At 39.2% G+C, this 17286-nt stretch overlaps 1 protein-coding gene across 1 annotated transcript; it reads left to right on the top strand.

Moving 5' to 3' along the window:
* The first annotated feature begins 13371 nt into the window (after positions 1-13371).
* On the top strand, positions 13372-15839 carry LOC116479246 (glycerol-3-phosphate dehydrogenase, mitochondrial). Its single transcript, XM_032171269.3, is given in 7 exon segments — positions 13372-13791; positions 13793-14007; positions 14009-14257; positions 14259-14702; positions 14948-15082; positions 15084-15233; positions 15235-15839. Coding segments are annotated over 7 exon segments (1830 nt in total). The 5' UTR covers positions 13372-13383; the 3' UTR covers positions 15464-15839.
* Positions 15840-17286: the final 1447 nt, after the last annotated feature.

Genomic DNA, 17286 nt, shown 5'->3' with positions numbered 1-17286 from the left:
AACGGAACAAAGCTGGATGGAGAATGACTTTGACGAGTTGAGAGAAGAAGGCTTCAGAAGATCAAACTACTCCAAGCTAAAGGAGGAAGTTCGAACCAATGGCAAAGAAGTTAAAAACCTTGAAAAAAATTAGACGAATGGCTATCTAGAATAACCAATGCAGAGAAGTCCTTAAAGGACCTGATGGAGCTGAAAACCATGGCACAAGAAGTATGTGATGAATGCACAAGCCTCAGTAGCCGATGAGATCAACTGGAAGAAAGGGTATCAGCAATGGAAGATGAAATTAATGAAATGAAGCGAGAAGAGAAGTTTAGAGAAAAAAGAATAAAAAGAAATGAACAAAGCCTCCAAGAAATATGGGACTATGTGAAAAGACCAAACCTACGTCTGATTGGTGTACCTGAAAGTGACAGGGAGAATGGAACCAAGTTGGAAAACACTCTGCAGGATATTATCCAGGAGAACTTCCCCAATCTAGCAAGGCAGGCAAACATTCAAACTCAGGAAATACAGAGAACGCCACAAAGATACTCCTCGAGAAGAGCAACTCCAAGACACATAATTGTCAGATTCACCAAAGTTGAAATGAAGGAAAAAATGTTAAGGGCAGCCAGAGAGAAAGGTCGGGTTACCCACAAAGGGAAGCCCATCAGACTAACAGCTGATCTCTCGGCAGAAACTCTACAAGCCAGAAGAGAGTGGGAGCCAATATTCAACATTCTTAAAGAAAATAATTTTCAACCCAGAATTTCATATCCAGCCAAACTAAGCTTCATACATGAAGGAGAAATAAAATACTGTACAGACAAGCAAATGCTGAGAGATTTTGTCACCACCAGGCTTGCCCTAAAAGAGCTCCTGAAGGAAGCACTAAACATGGAAAGGAACAACTGGTACCAGCCACTGCAAAAACAAGCCAAATTGTAAAGACCATCAAGGCTAGGAAGAAACTGCATCAACTAACGAGCAAAATAACCAGCTAACATCATAATGACAGGATCAAATTCACACATAACAATATTAACCTTAAATGTAAATGGGATAAATGCTCCAATTAAAAGACACAGACTGGCAAATTGGATAAAGAGTCAAGACCCATCAGTGTGCTGTATTCAGGAAACCCATCTCACCTGCAGAGACACACATAGGCTCAAAATAAAGGGATGGAGGAAGATCTACCAAGCAAATGGAAATGTTGGCCTAGCTAGCTAAGTTGGGGGAGTTCTCATGGATGATATCCTAAAATATGTTTTCCAAATTGGTTCCATTATCCCCATCTCTTTTGGGTACACCAGCCAGTCATAGATTTGTTCTCTTTACACAATCCCATATTTCTTGGAGGTTTGTTCATTCCTTTTCATTCTTTTTTTTTCTTCTATTCTTGTCTACCTATCTTACTTCAGAAAGGCAGTCTTCAAGCTCTGAGATTCTTTCCTCTGCTTGGGTTATTCTGCTATTAATACTTGTGATTGCATTTTAACATTCTTCTATTGTGTTTTTCAGTTCTATCAGGCTGGTTACATTCTTCTCTACACTGGCTATTTTGTCTGTCAGCTCATGCAATGCTTTATCATGACTTTTTAGCTTCCTTGAAACATGATCCTTTAGCTCAGTGAAGTTTGTTTTTATCCGTATTCTGAATTCTACTTCTGTCATTTCAGCCATCTCAGCCCAGTTTCAAATCCTTGCTGGAGAGGTGATGTGGTCATTTGGAGAAAAGAGAGCACTCTGACTTTTCGTGTTTTCACCATTCTTGTGCTGATTTTTTTCTCATCTTTGTGGGCTTATCTACCTTTAATATTTGAAGTTGCTGACCTTTGGATGAGTATTTTTTTTTCGTTTAACAATTTGGCCACTTTTCTATAGGGCTGCTGTGGTTTGCTGGGAGTCCTCTCCAGTCTCTAGTCATCTCAGATTTCCCAGTACCTGGAGATATCACCAGTGAAGGCTGAAAAACAGCAAAGATGGAATTCTGCCCATTCCTTTGGGAGCTCTATCTTTGTGTTTGTAACACAAAAAATAAATTCTTGGGGTGATGAATACCCCATTTATCCTGATGTGATTATTATGCATTGCATGCTTATATCAAAATATTTCATGTAACCCATAAACATATACACCTACTATGTACCCACAGAAATAAAAAATAAAAATAAATGGTTATGTCAATATAACTGATACATCATGTTGGAAAAGTGAACAAAATAAAAAATTTAAAAATAATAATAAAATAATTTGTGCAAGATCAGATCATCACCAAATGGTAGAGATGTGATAAAACAGGCAGTCTGTGAGCCACCCCACTGTTTCTGTGCAGAGATTGTGGTGCAGCGGGGTCCTCTATAGTCCAAGCCCAGGCAGACCTCCAGGCATCTAGAACATCCCACTCTATGCAAAGAATTTGGAGCCAAGGAGGTTTCCTATCTGATCCATGGCTAGTCACACCTCTGGGTACATGGTTGACACTGGTGCTTGTGCCTGCTATCAGGAAGCCTGTACATGGGCCTGCCCATTCCAGCCTTGTCCATCTTGGAATGCATGTTTTGAATTTTTTAATCTGTAATCTCTTGTTTTCCATTTTGGTTAGGGATCACTGCTGAAGAGCTACTGTAATCTTTCAGTGGTGTCACAACATTCAGATTTTTCATGATGCCAGAATTCTTACAATGGCTTCTTCTCATCTGGAGATGTTGGCATTCCTAATTTTTGTAATTATTTTCATGCAGACAAGATTCTTATATGTGTGTGTGTGTGTGTGTGTGTGTGTATATATATGTATATATATATATTTTCCTTTTCCCTGTTTCCCTAGAAGGTGTGAGCATACAGTATGTTTGGTACCATGTTTTGGCTTTGCTTTTATAGCCCTATGGACTTCTCATGGCTGGCTTTATATTGAGCTATTGTGCAGTTTGGCATACTAGCCAGCAGATGGCATGCATGAATAAGAGATGGCTTTGGCCAATGTCACTAGGTATATACTTTATTATTGTTTACTAAGAGAAGCTCTCAAAAAATTCAAAGCATGCATTGCAAGGAAGCTCAGCAACACCCAAGGCAAGGTTCAAAATCAACGCAAATATATTTCTACAGCAATCTAGTAAATGAAGGAAGAGATAAACATGTCAAAAAGAAATCAGTCAGAGCTTCTGGTATTGAAAAACTCAATTAAGGAATTTTAAAATACAATTAAAAGCTTTATCAATAGACTGGAGCAAGCAGAAGAATGAATTTCAGAACTTGAAATCTGGTCTTTTGAACAAACTCAGTCAGACAAAAAAAAGAGTTTTAAAAAATAATAAAGTCTTTGAGAAAGATGGGATTATATAAACTGACCAAACTTATGAATTAATGACATTTCTGAGAGAAGGAGAAAAGGTAAGTGACCTGGAAAACATATCTGAGAGAATAATTTAAGAAAATCTCCCTAATCTTGCTGGAGAGGTAGACATCCAGATAGAAGAAATCCAGAGAACACCTGGGAGATACTATACAAAGCAGACATCACCAAGACATAGTCACCACACTGTCCACCATCAATACTAAAGAAAAAAAATCTTAAAGACAGCTACAGAAAAATGTTAGATTATGTACAAAGGGAACTCCATCAGGCCAACAGCAGACTTCTCAGCAGAAACTTGCAAGCTGGAAGGGATTAAGGCCTGTTTTCAGCATTCTGAAAGAAAAGAAATTCCAACAAAGAATTTTATGTCACACCAAACTAGGCTTCAAAAGCAAAGAAGAAATAAAATATTTTACAGACAAGCAAGCAATAAGGGAATTTGTTACCACTAGACCAGCCTTACAAGAGATCCTTAGGGGAGTTCTAAACATGGAAACAAAGGAACAATACCTGCTACCACAAAAAACACTTAAGTATATAGTCCTCAGATCCTATAAAGCAACCACACAATAAAAACCTACAAAGCAACTAGGCAACAACTTCATGAAAGGATGAAAACCTCACATATCACTATTAACCTAGAATATAAATGGCCTAAATGCCTTACTCAAAAGGCATAGAGTGGCAAGTTTGATTTTAAAAAGAAAGACTCATTTGTCTGCTGTCACCAAGAGATCCATCTCACATGTAACAACACCCATAGGGCTCAAAGTAAAAGGTTGGAAAAAAATCTATCATGCAAATGGAAAACAAAAAAGCAGGGGTAGATATTCTTAGATCAGATAAAACAGACTTTAAACCAACAAAAGTAAAAAAGTATGAAGAAAAGCATTTCATAATGATAAAGATCTCAATTTAATAAGAAGACTTAACTATCTAAATACATACATACCCCACATTGGAGCACCCTGCTTCATAAAGCTGTAGCTCTAGACCTATGAAAAGACTCATGCACACAATAATAGTAGGGGACTTCAACACCCCACTGATAGCATTAGACAGATCATCAGAGCAGAAAACTAACAAAGAAACCTGGACTTAAATCTGACACTTGACCAATTGGCCCTAATAGACATTTACAGAATACTGAAGCCATAACTACAGAGTGCACATTCTTCTCATCTGCACATGGAACACATGGACAACAATCTCAGCCTAAAACAAGTTTCAATCAATTAAAAAAAAAAAATCATGCCAGCCATACCCTTGGACCACAGTGCAATAAAAATAGAAATCAATACCAAGAAGATATCTCAAAACCACACAATAACATGGAAATTAAATAACTTGTTCCTGAATGACTTTTAGGTAAACAATGAAATTAAGGCAGAAATAAAAAAAAAAATTCTTTGAAATACTAGGCTGGGCACGGTGGCTCATGCCTGTAATCCCAGTACTTTGGGAGGTCGAGGCAGGTGGACCACCTGAGGTCAGGAGTTCAAGACCAGCTTGGCCAACTGGTGAAACCCCATCTCTACCAAAATACAAAAATTAGCCGGGCATGATGGCAGGTGCCTGTAATGCCAGCTACTCAGGAGGCTGAGGCAGGAGAATTGCTTGAACCCAGGAGGCGGAGGTTGCAGTGAGCCGAGATCACACCATTACACTTCAGCCTGGGTGACAGAGCGAGACTCCATCTCAAAAAAAAAAAAAAAAAAAAGAATGCAATTCCATTTACAATAGCTGAAAGAAAAAAAAGACAGCCTAGACTATATATAACCAAGAAGGTGAAACATCTCTACTAGGGGAACTACAGAACACTACTGAAAAAAATAATAGACGACAAAAATTAATGGAAAAGCATTCCATGCTCATGAATTGTAAGAATCAATATTGTTAAAATGGCCATACTGCTCAAAGCAATCTACATATTCAACGCCAATCCTATCAAGCTACTAACATCTTTTTTCACAGAACTAGAAAAAAACTACTCTAAACTTCATCTAAAACCAAAGAATAGCCTGAATTGTCAAAGCAATTCTAAACAACAACAAAAACAAAGCTGGAGGCATCGCATTACTTGACTTCAAACTGTACCACAAGACTACAATAAGCAAAACAGCATGCAAAAACAGACATAGATCGATGGAACAAAAAACAACCCAGAATTAAGCCACACACACCTACAGCCATCTGACCTTAGACAAAGTCAACAACAAAAAAACAATGGTGAAGAACTCCCTATTCAATAAATGGTGCTGACATTGCTGGCTAGGCATATGCAGAAGAATGCAACTGGACCCCTACATTTCACCATTTACAAAAATTAACTCAAGATGGATTAAAGATTTAAATGTAAGACCTCAATCTATGAGATGCCTAGAAGAAAACCTAGGAAACACCATTATGAACATTGGCTTTGGAAAAAAATTTATGACTAAGTTCTCAAAAGCTATTGCAACAAAAAAATGAAAAATTGGATCTAATTACACAGCAAATGAAACTAATAACAGAGTAACAGACAACCTATAGAATGGGAGAAAATATTCAAAAACTGCATCAAAAAAGGTCTAATATTCAGAATCAACATAAAAAGTAAACAACTAAACAAGCAAAAATAAAGTAATCCCCTTAAAAATAGGCAAAAGATGTAAACAGACATTTGTCAGAAGAAAACAAGCAGCCAACAAACATGAATAAATGCTTAACTTTACTAGTCGTCAGAGAAATGAAAGTCAAAACCACAATAATGAGATGCCATCTTACACCAGTCAAAATGACTATTATTAAAAAGTAAAAAAAAAAAAAAAAAAAAAAAGAACAGATGATGGCAAGGCTACTGAGAAAAGGGAATGCTTATACACTGTGGTGGGAATGTAAATTAGTTCAGCCACTATGAAAAGCAGTTTGGAGATTTTTCAAAAACTTAGAACTATCCTTTGACCCAGCAATTCGTTACTGGTTTTATATCCAAAAGAAAATAAATTTTTGTACCCAAAAGGTACATGCACCCATATGTTCACTGCAGCACTATTCACAAAAGCAAAGACGTGAAATCAACATAGCTGCCCATTATTGGTGGATTGGATAAAGAAAATGTGGTACATATACACCATGGAATATTATGCAGTCACAAAATGGAACAAAATCCTGTGCTTTGCAGTGACATAGATGCAGGTAGAAACTATTATCCTAAGTGAATTAACACAGGAACAGAAACCAAACACTGCATGTTCTCACTTATAAGTGGAAGTTAAACACTGAGCACACATGGACATAAACATGGGAACAATAGACACTGGGGAGTACCAGAGTGGAGAAGCAAGACAAGGGGCAAGAGCTGAAAAACTATTGGGTACTGTGCTTTCTACCTGAGTGACAGGATCAATCATCAAACCTCAGCATCATGCAACATACCTAAGTAACAAACCTACTCATGTATTCCATGAACCTAAAGTGGAAATTAGTTTTGAAATAAAAATTTTTTAAAAATAAAAATATTCATTGTTGGGATAAATAAACTACCCAGATTACAATGGTGATACACAAAGAACAAAATAAGATATTCGACCTACCAAGATGTGAGAAAGGAAATTATCATGGAAAACTTTTTTTTTATGTTTTTTAAATTGTACTGACTATTTCAAGGAATATTTAGATGTTGATTTTCTATATTTTTCTATTTTCAATTTCATTAATTTCTACTCCAATTATTATTATTATTTCTTCTGCTTGCTTTGGGATTAGTCAGAGTAGAGAATACAGTACTTTTTCTAGTTTCCTAAGGTATAAATATAGACTATTGAATATAGAATTATCTTCTTTACTGATATAGATACTTAATACTATAACTCTATTTCCCTCTTAGCATTTCTTTTGCTTCATCCTACAAATCTGGTAAGTTGTAACTTCATTTTTATTTAGTTCAACTTTTGTTTGCTTGTTTGTTTTTGTTTTTGTTTTCTGAGACAGAGCCTGGCTCTGTCACCCAGGCTGGAGGGCAGTGACACGATCTCGGCTCACTGCAACTTCTGCCTCCCAGATTCAAGTGATTCTCGTGCCTCAGCCTCTTAAGTAGCTGGGTTTACAGGCATATGGCACCACGCCCAGCTAATTTTTGTATTTTTAGTAGAGGCGGGGTTTCGCCATGTTGGCCAGGTTGGTCTTGAACTCCTGACTTCATAACCCGCCTGCCTAGGCCTCCCAAAGTGCTGGGATCACAGGCATGAGCCACTGCGCCTGGCCACAAATATGTTTTTTTAATGTCATAAAACTGAAATTATTTTATAATAAAATAGTAAAATTTTTAAAACAGGAAGTTTGCATTCTGTGACAGCATTTTTCTTTATATCTTTGGAAGTATTCAAGATGTTGAAAAAACAACTTGCAACATACATGTCAGTTATAAAACATAGTAAAATGATGAACTCCTAAAAACATCCCCATCCAGCTAAGAAGTAAACATTGATCACTTCTCCTGTCCACCCATGCTTCTCTTTCTCCCTTCACTGTGCTACCCCCATACATGACCACTATCATAAATGTTGAGTTGATTATTAAGCTACTTCTAACTATGTGGATATACTTCATAATATAAATATATGTAAGGTTTATAATGCATATGTATCAAAATATGTACTAATGTGAATATAAATATATCATGTATACTATCATTTTGATATATATGAATTATCTGTACTATAAAAGATTATACTACACATTCATTTACATGAGAAATATATACACATATGGATACTTATGTAATACTACATATAACACACAACTATGCATATGTAGTACATGAACTACAGTGCATACGTATTGCATGTGTATGTAAATACACATGTAAAAACAAAATAGATTACATATATTAGTAGATGTGTAAAACTGAATATATACATAAATTTATGTATTGTATAGTATTTGTATAGAATACATAAAATACATTTATACCTGGCTAGTATAAGATATACATGCACTTATATTGTAAAATATACATTTTCGGATGTAAAATTATATATCATACATATAAGATATTTGTATATATTTAATGTCATTTAATATAATGTGTGTATTTATATTCAATGTGTATGATTTATATGGTATACATATTTAGCATGTACATTATAAAACATATAATATATAAGCATAGTAAATGTATTATTAATAAATATATATATTTATACTTAAAATCACTGCAGTTGGCCAGGTGCTATGGCTCACACTTGTAATCCCCCACTTTGGGAGGTGAGATGGGAGAATTGCTTGAGGCCAGGAGTTCGAGACCAGCCTGAGAAACACAGCAAGACCCCATTTCTATAAAGAATAAAAAACATAGCCAGGTGCGGTGGGATGCACCTTAGTCCTAGCTACTTGGGAGGCTGAGGCAGGAGTATTGCTTGAGCCCAGGAGTTTGAGGCTGGAGTGAGCCATGATCGTGTCACTGCACTCCAGCCTGGGTGACATTAGAGACCTAATGTATATATAGCATGATGAATGCGGTAAATCCTAATGGACACCTGAAATTAAACTCTATCTCTAACAAAAAAAAAATCACTGTAGCCTTTCTATATTCATGTAAGTGTCACATGACTATTTAGAGGTTAAGCATAACCTCAACTTGTGAAGGGCATTGTACGTGGGTCAGCATATAGCACTGAGTGAATGTTTGCTGGATGAGTGAATGATGGGTACAGAGCAAAGTGTAAGCAGTGTCTTTCAGCTGCTATGTTCTGCTCAAGGCTGGTTTCTTTATGTGTTGAAGAGGAAGCCACAGGCATGGAGAAGGCTTGGCATGATTGATTATGAGCAGCAGATCAATATGTTGCATATTAGGGCCCATGATGGAAATCAAAGCAGAGGAGACTCGAGATCTAGTGGGATTTGTACCATTAGTGAAGCAGAGGGAGAGATGCAGCACATTTATGTGAGAGCATGGGTGGGTAGGGGTGTCATTTGCAGTTAATTGCCCACTACTGAAAGGCACCCAGCAGTACACTATGGGAAGTGAAGTAAGCCACGCACAGAGAGCCACATACTGCGTGATTCCCATTTATATGTGGAATATTAAAAAGTCAAACTCAGAGAGTAGTAACACAGAGTAGAATGTCAGTTCCCAGGGGTGGAGGGTGGGGGGATTGGGGAGATGCTTGTCAAAGGGCAGAAACTTTCAGCTATAAGATGAAATACTGTTAGAGACCTAATGTATAGCATGGTGAACATAGAGAATCCTAATGTGTACTTGAAATTTTCCAAGAGTTATCTCAAATGTTCTCACCACGCACACACAGTGGTAACTGTGAGATGTGGATATATTAATTAGCTTGTTTTAGACATTTTACAATATATACATACATCAAGACATCCTATTGTACATTCTAAATATATGTAATTTTTTGTTAATCAAAACTCAAAGCTGGAAAAAGGCACTCAATATATATTGTTTTCTTAATTCTTTAACACCACACTCTAATCCTCTTGAAATATTTCTTGTCATAAAATCTAGGCCCTGAAATCCTGAAAACAGCAACAACAACAACAACAATAACAACAGATAACAACCAGTATATCTGCCTCACTAATGAATTCTCTTTCCTTAACCCCTTCAAACGCTATTTAAAAAAAAAAAAAAGGTGTCTACTTCTGGTGATGATAGAGTGACTGGTGCTAGACTGTACTTCCTGATACAGAAAACTACAAACCTGGATGCATTCTATCTGGCAACAGTTTTCAGGCAGGGATAAAAGGTCATGCAAGAGTGAAATTCACACAGGAAGAGAACCTAGCAAGCTAAGCCCCATGACCTCCCTGTTCTCTTTCAGGGGATAATTCCTCTCCCAGTAGATACAACTGGAATCTGGGCCAAACAAAGCAGTCATTGATATGGTTTGGCTGTGTCCCCACCCAAATCTCATCTTGAATTGAGGTCCCAGAAAGCGGGACATTAGAAAGGAAGACAGTTTCTGGGGAGGGGCCCCGTTCTGTGTGGGAAACGTGTGAGGGGAGAAGAAAAGACACACATATAATACCTTTAAGGGTAAACAACCTTTATCCCACGTAAATGGCAACGCAGATAGGATAAGAAAATGATATAATAAGCAAATTGCAATAGGGAGGGAAGAAGGGAAAAGATATATATCTATTTGCACTCACCAGACTATGGAGGATTCACCGCCAGGCTGGGAAGCAACAGCCTGGGCTCCAGAGTCAGCCACTCATCCATGCACAGACAATGAGAGGTCTCATGAAGCTTCAGCGCAGTCTGGGACCCTAGTTCTTTTTGTAAGTTGTTTGACATGAGGCCCAGTCACGAGGGCCCTTCATGACTGGGCTCAAGAAAAACAAAAAGGTCAATTTGTTTTTGTGGTTGTCTATTGTTTTTCAATAACTAACGTATAGGAATAGATTGAAATAGAGATTTCTCCAAAACAGCGCTGGATGAATGCCTCAAGGGGCTCACACAACCTGTTCCAGGACTTGGTGACCATTGTTTGTGGCCATGTTCAATTGAGTTCAAACTTAATATTTAACTTTTCCTCCAAAGGCCCTCAGAAATTTGTGTCAGTAAATGTGGGAGGGCAGGTATCTTTTTGACATACTAGCTTCCTTTTTTTTTTTGAACATGTACACAGCAGTGGGAATGCCAGTCACATGGGAATTCTATTTTTAGTTGTTTGATGAACCACCACAGTTTTCCATAGTGGCTGTACCAATTTACTTTCCCACCAACATTGTACAAGGGTTCCCCTTACTCTGCATCCTCACCAGCATCCGTTATTTTTTGGCTTTCTGATAAAAGCCATTTTAACTGGAGTGAGATAATTTCTCATTGTGGTTTTGATTTGCATTTCCCTGATGTGCTGATGTTGAACAGCGTTTCGTATACCTCTTGACCAACTGATGAACAAAATATGATACATATACACAATGGAATATTATTCAGCCATAAAAAGGAACAAAATTACGTTATTTGCTGCAACATGGATAGAATTGGAGGACATTATGTTAAGTGAAATAAGCCAGGAATAGATGGACAAATATTCTGTCTTCTCACTCATATGTGGGAGCTAAAAACATGGATCTCATGGAATTAGAGAGTTGATTGGTGGTTACCGGAGGCTATGAATAGAGGGGGAAAGGAGAGAGGTTGTTTTGTGGGCACAAAAATACAGTTGGATGGAATGAATAAGATCTACTATTCAGTAGTACAGCAGGGCAACTACAGTTAACAATAATTTGTTGTATGATTTAAAGTTGCTGGAGGGGAGGAATTGAAATGTTTCCAACATAAAGAAAGTTTGCAGGTTTGGGGTGATGGAGTCCCAATTGCCCTGGTTTATCATTAGACATTGCATGCATGCATCAAAATACCACATGACCCCACAATATATATAACTATTATGTATCTATAAACAAAAAGTTCTGCCGACCGGGCACGGTGGCTCACACCTGTAATCCGGATCACCTGAGGTCAGGAGTTTGAGACCAGCCTGACCAACATGGAGAAACACCATCTTTACTAAAAATACAAAATTAGCACGGTGTTGTGGCGCATGCCTGTAATCTCAGCTACCTGGGAGGCTGACGCAGGAGAATTGCTTGAACCTGGGAGGTGGAGGTTGCAGTGAGTCGAGATCATGCCATTGTACTCCAGCCTGGGCAGTAAGAGTGAAACGCTGTCTCAAAAAAAAAAAAAAAAAAAGTTCTGCCTCAGAGTTCTGCATCCATAAATTCAACAAACCTGGGATCAAACATATTTTTTTGCCAGGCACAGTAGCTCACACCTGTAATCTCAGCACTTTGGCAGGCCAAGGCAGGAGGATCACTTGAGTCCAGGAGTTTGAGATCAGCCTGGGCAACATAGTGAGACCTTGTCTCTACAAAAAATAAACTATGAACCTAGTCCCAGCTACTCAGGAGGCTGAGGTGGGAGGATCACTTGAGCCTGGGAGGTTGAGGCTGCAGTGAGCTGTGATTGTGCCAGTGCACTCTGAGTGACAGAGCAAGAACCCGGTCTCCAAAAAATATTTTTAAGAAACCAATAAAAATAATGCTAATTTGAAAACCAAGAGAGTCTAACAACCATTTACATAGCATTTACATTGTATTAGGTATTATATGTAATCTAGAGATGATTTAAAGTATACAGGAGTAAGCGCTAGGTTATATGCAAATAGTACTTCATTTTATGCAGCGGACTTGAGCAGCCTGAGATTTTGGTGCCTGAGATGATCCTAGAACTAATCCCTTACAGACATACTGAGAGGTGACTACATGTCTGTATCTATAGATAGATACCAAGATGGCGAGAGATAGATTGGGCAGGGAGGGAACGCGTTTACATGAGATAGAGACAGAGACGAACAGAGAAGTAAGATCCACAATTATTAAAGACACTGTAGTGGAAGTTTTTCCAGGATATTTTGCCCCCAGTATTACTGGAAAAGCTGGTAAAGTGTGAAGCCAGGCGAGGGCTCTGGGCTCTGACGGTGGGGTTGCGGGGTCACCCGCCTCCTGGACGGGCAGGCGAAAATGCATATTTTTCTTTCTTTTAAAGTTTGAAAGACACTAAATTTGTAGGCCTAAGGAAGCCTGCCAGCTGAAAGGTTGGAATAGGGGAAGCCACATCTGGGGGCAGACGACGAGAAGTCCTCAGGCTAAGAAATGGCCTTCAAAAGGCAGTGAAAGGGACGATTCTTGTTGGAGGAGGTGCTCCTGCAACTGTTTTAGGACTTTCTCGGTTTGCTTATTACAGAAGGAAACAAATGAGCCTGGTCTATGTTGAAGCAGCAGACTGCATTTCAGAACCTGTTAACAGGGAGCCTCCTTCCAGAGACGCTCAGCTGCTGACTTTGCAAAAATATATCTGAATTTGATATCCTTGTTATGGGAGGAGAAGAAAGAGGAAGTGGCTGTGCACTAGATGCCGTCACCAGAGGACTAAAAACAGCCTTGTAGAAAGAGATGATTACTTCCCAGGGACCAGCAGCAGAAGCACTAATTTGATCCATGGTGGTGTGAGATAGCTTCGGAAGGCCATGATGAAGCTGGATATCGAGCAGTACAGGATGGTAACAGAAGCCCTTGATGAGCGTGCCAACCTGCCAGAAATTGCTCCCCATTTATCAGCTCCATTGCCTATCATGCTTCCAGTTTACAAGTGGTGGCAGTTACCTTACTACTGGGTAGGAATCAAGCTGTATGATTTGGTTGCAGGAAGTAATTGCCTGAAAAGCAGTTATGTCCTCAGCAAATCAAGAGCCCTTGAACATTTCCCAATGCTCCAGAAGGACAAACTGGTAGGAGGAATTGTCTACTATGATGGACGACATAACGATGCACGGATGAACCTTGCCATTGTTCTGACTGCTGTCAGATATGGGAATGCCACAGCCAATGACAGGGAGGTGGTGAGCTTGCTCAAGAAGACAGACACCCAGACAGAAAGCGAAAGTGCGTGTGAGTGGTGCGTGGTGCAAGGATGTCCTCACAGGGCAGGAATTTGACATGAAAGCCAAGTGTGTTTTCAATGCCATGGGACATTTCACAGACTCTGTGTGCAAAATAGATGATAAGGACGCTGCAGCTATCTGCCAGCCAAGCGCTGGTGTCCATATTGTGATGCCTGGTTATTACAGCCCAGAGAGCATGGGACTTCTTGACCAGTGATGGGCGAGTTATTTTCTTCTTACCCTGGCAAAAGATGATGATTGCTGGCACTACTGATACTCCAACTGATATTACACACCATCCAAATCCTTCAGAAGAAGAAATTAACTTCATTTTGAATGAAGCACGTAATTACCTGAGCTGTGATGTTGAGGTGAGAAGAGGGGGGACATCCTAGCAGCGTGCAGCGGTATCCGTCCCCTTGTGGAGCAGTATCTGTCCCCTTGTTACAGATCCCAAATCTAGATACTCAGTCTATCTCCTGAAATCATGTTGTCGATGTCAGTGAGAGAGGTCTAATCACTATAGCAGGTGGAAAGTGGACAACTTACCGGTCCGTGGCAGAAGATACCCTAAATGCTGCTATCAAAACCCACAATTTGAAAGCAGGACCAAGTAGAACAGCTGGGCTTTTCCTTCAAGGGGGTAAAGATTGGAACCCCACACTCTACATGAAGCTTGTCCAGGATTATGGACTTGAAAGCGAGGGGGCACAGCATCTTGCTGCCACCTACGGTGATAAGGCTTTTGAGGTGGCCACAATGGCAAGTGTGACTACCAAAAGGTGGCCTATTGTTGGAGTATGTCTTGTGTCAGAATTTCCATATATTGAAGCAGAGGTGAACTATGGGATTAAGGAGTATTCCTGCACCACTGTGGATATGATTTCACGTTGTACTCGCCTGGCTTATTATTATTATTTTTGAGAGAGAGTTTCACTCTTGTCACCCAGGCTGGAGTGCAATGGCATGATCTCGGTTCACTGCAGTCACCGCCTCCTGGGTTCAGGCGATTCTCCTGCCTCAGCCTCCCAAGTACCTGGAGTTACAGGCTAATTTTGTATTTTTAGTAGAGATTGGGTTTCTCCATGTTGGTCAGGCTGGTCTCAAACTCCTGACCTCAGGTGATCTGCCTGCTTCAGCCTCACCTGTTCTTTCTAAATGTCCAGGCAGCAGAGGAAGCCCTACTCAGGATTGTTGAATTGATGGGCAGAGAACAGAATTGAGATGATTATAAGAAACAGGAACAACTTGAAACAGCCAGGAAGTTTCTATATTATGAAACAGACTAAATTTTGATCAGAACAGTTAACAGACAGCTCTGAAATTAGCCTATTGCCTTCAGACAGTGACAGGCATAAGAAGAGATTTCATAAGTTTGATGCAGACCAGAAAGGCTAATAATTTATTACCATTGTTGATGTTCCATGTGTATTAGAGTATCAATGTCCAAATGGATGAAAATACACTCCATGAAATTCTAAATGAAGTTGATTTGAATAAAAATGGACAGGTTGAACTCAATGAATTTTTGCAGCTGATGAGTGCTATTCAAAAAGGAAGGGTATCTGGAAGCCGGCTCGCTATACTAATGCAAACTGCAGAAGAGAAGCTCGACAGAAGAGTTCCAATTCCAGTGGACCATAGTTACAGCAGGGACCGGGCTTAGCATGCGACTGGCCCGGGCAGATCTGTGTTTGTTAAACAGGTCTTGTTTGTGCGTATTTTGCTATGAATGAAGTTCCTTTAAGGACAAAGAAAAGCACACTTTTCTTCTTTTGAGCGTATCTCCTTTTACTTAAAATCTGCTAAATGCTAAAACACACAGTCCTTCACCAATCCCAGAGACTCGTTTGGAAATGAACTGATTTCAAGCCATTACTGTGAATAAAGCACCCCAGCATTTTGTGTAAGTTCTTTTTTTTTTTTTTCGAGATGCAGCCTCGGTCTGTCGCCCAGGCTGTAGTGCAGTGGTGCAGTCTCGGCTCACTGCAACCTCCGCCTCCCAGGTTCAAGCAATTCTTTTGCCTCAGCCTCCCGGGTAGTTAGGAGCCACCACATCTGGCTAATTTTTGTATTTTTAGTAGAGATGGGGCTTCACCATGTTGGTCAGGCTGGTCTCAAACTCCTGACCTCGTGATCCACCCACCTCAGCCTCCCAAAGTGCTAGGATTACAGTCGTGAGCCACTGCACCCAGCCATAAGTTCTGAATTAAACTGGTACAGCTTCCTTACCTGATTTAAGAAAGGGAGACAAGAAATAGGGTGGAATGAGCTTCTTCGAAATTTGTTCCAAGCACAAAAGAAAAAATTTTCCATTTGCATATAAACTTGACATTAGTTGATTATGTTGGGGTTGGGGTGGGTATGCAGGGATTGCCTTTTATTATCAAGTGATTTATTTCAAGAGCCTTTAAGGGGAGTGAGGTGAAGGAACCCCCATCTGTGCTAGAGAGTTGGATACTCCTTTAAATAGCCCCACCACAGTCACAACAATAATGATAACGCTGGATTATTTGTTTAGCCAAGGTTGTCTGCCTCATGTCCATCATGCTGTTTGCAATATTCCTGCTTTCAATCAATTTATACTGAGTGTAACTTTAGGGTTTCTGCTATTAAATGCGTGATCCCTCTTCTGCTTCAGTTTCTGGCTTGGCTTTGTCTGTTTCAAAATATGTAGCTTCCTCTTTGGCACAACAAAAAACTCATTTTCACTTTTATTAAATATACTCTAAGTGTTATCATTAATTTTCTCTTTCTTATGTATCTGTAAAGATTTTTGGTACATAAATGTAATATTAAAGTCAGTGATGCTATAACTTGCAATGTTTGCATGATGTCCACCTTTTTTAAGGAGTGAAAAAGCCCTAGTATGTTTTTAAAGAATAGCAAGTGCAAGCTCAGTACTAGAGTGACTACACACACTGCATGTTTTCATACGTGGCACTTTTATGTACCGTGTTGGGCTATTGTTCTAGATTGGACTGTTAAATACTATGTTCAAGGCTGGGTTGTCATTTTTATAACTGTCTTGGTGTTTTATGGCCATTATTTATTACTTTTGATATAGAGAATGAGCTACATGCATTTATAAAGCAATAAGAGGATGTATTTAATGTGCCTTGTTTTTAACTGAATAAGAACTGGAAGCATGAATCAATAAAACTGATTAAAATGGTCAAAAAAAAGCTGGTGAAGTGTTTATGTTTTTCTTTAAAACACATGCAGAACACACATACGCGTGCTTGTGTGCACGCACACACACAACTCACACACACACACACCAGCCAAACAGTCCACCTAAATGGGGCTGTGGTGGTGAGAGCTCTGGGCAATGGAATCTTACCAAATGTGCAATGCTCTGTTTTGGAGACAGTGACCCCCTTTTTGTTTATTTCAGATATAAAACAATGCAGGCTTTGTCCTGAAGATCATTATCCAAACAAGAAAAGGGAACATGCCTTCTCAAATAGGAGACCTTCCTGGCCTATG

This window comes from Hylobates moloch, unplaced genomic scaffold, assembly GCF_009828535.3.
Source record: "Hylobates moloch isolate HMO894 unplaced genomic scaffold, HMol_V3 SCAFFOLD_12, whole genome shotgun sequence".
Classification (NCBI taxonomy): domain Eukaryota; kingdom Metazoa; phylum Chordata; class Mammalia; order Primates; family Hylobatidae; genus Hylobates; species Hylobates moloch.
Note: the sequence above shows the minus strand (reverse complement) of the source record. Positions and strands in the feature narration are given on the sequence as shown.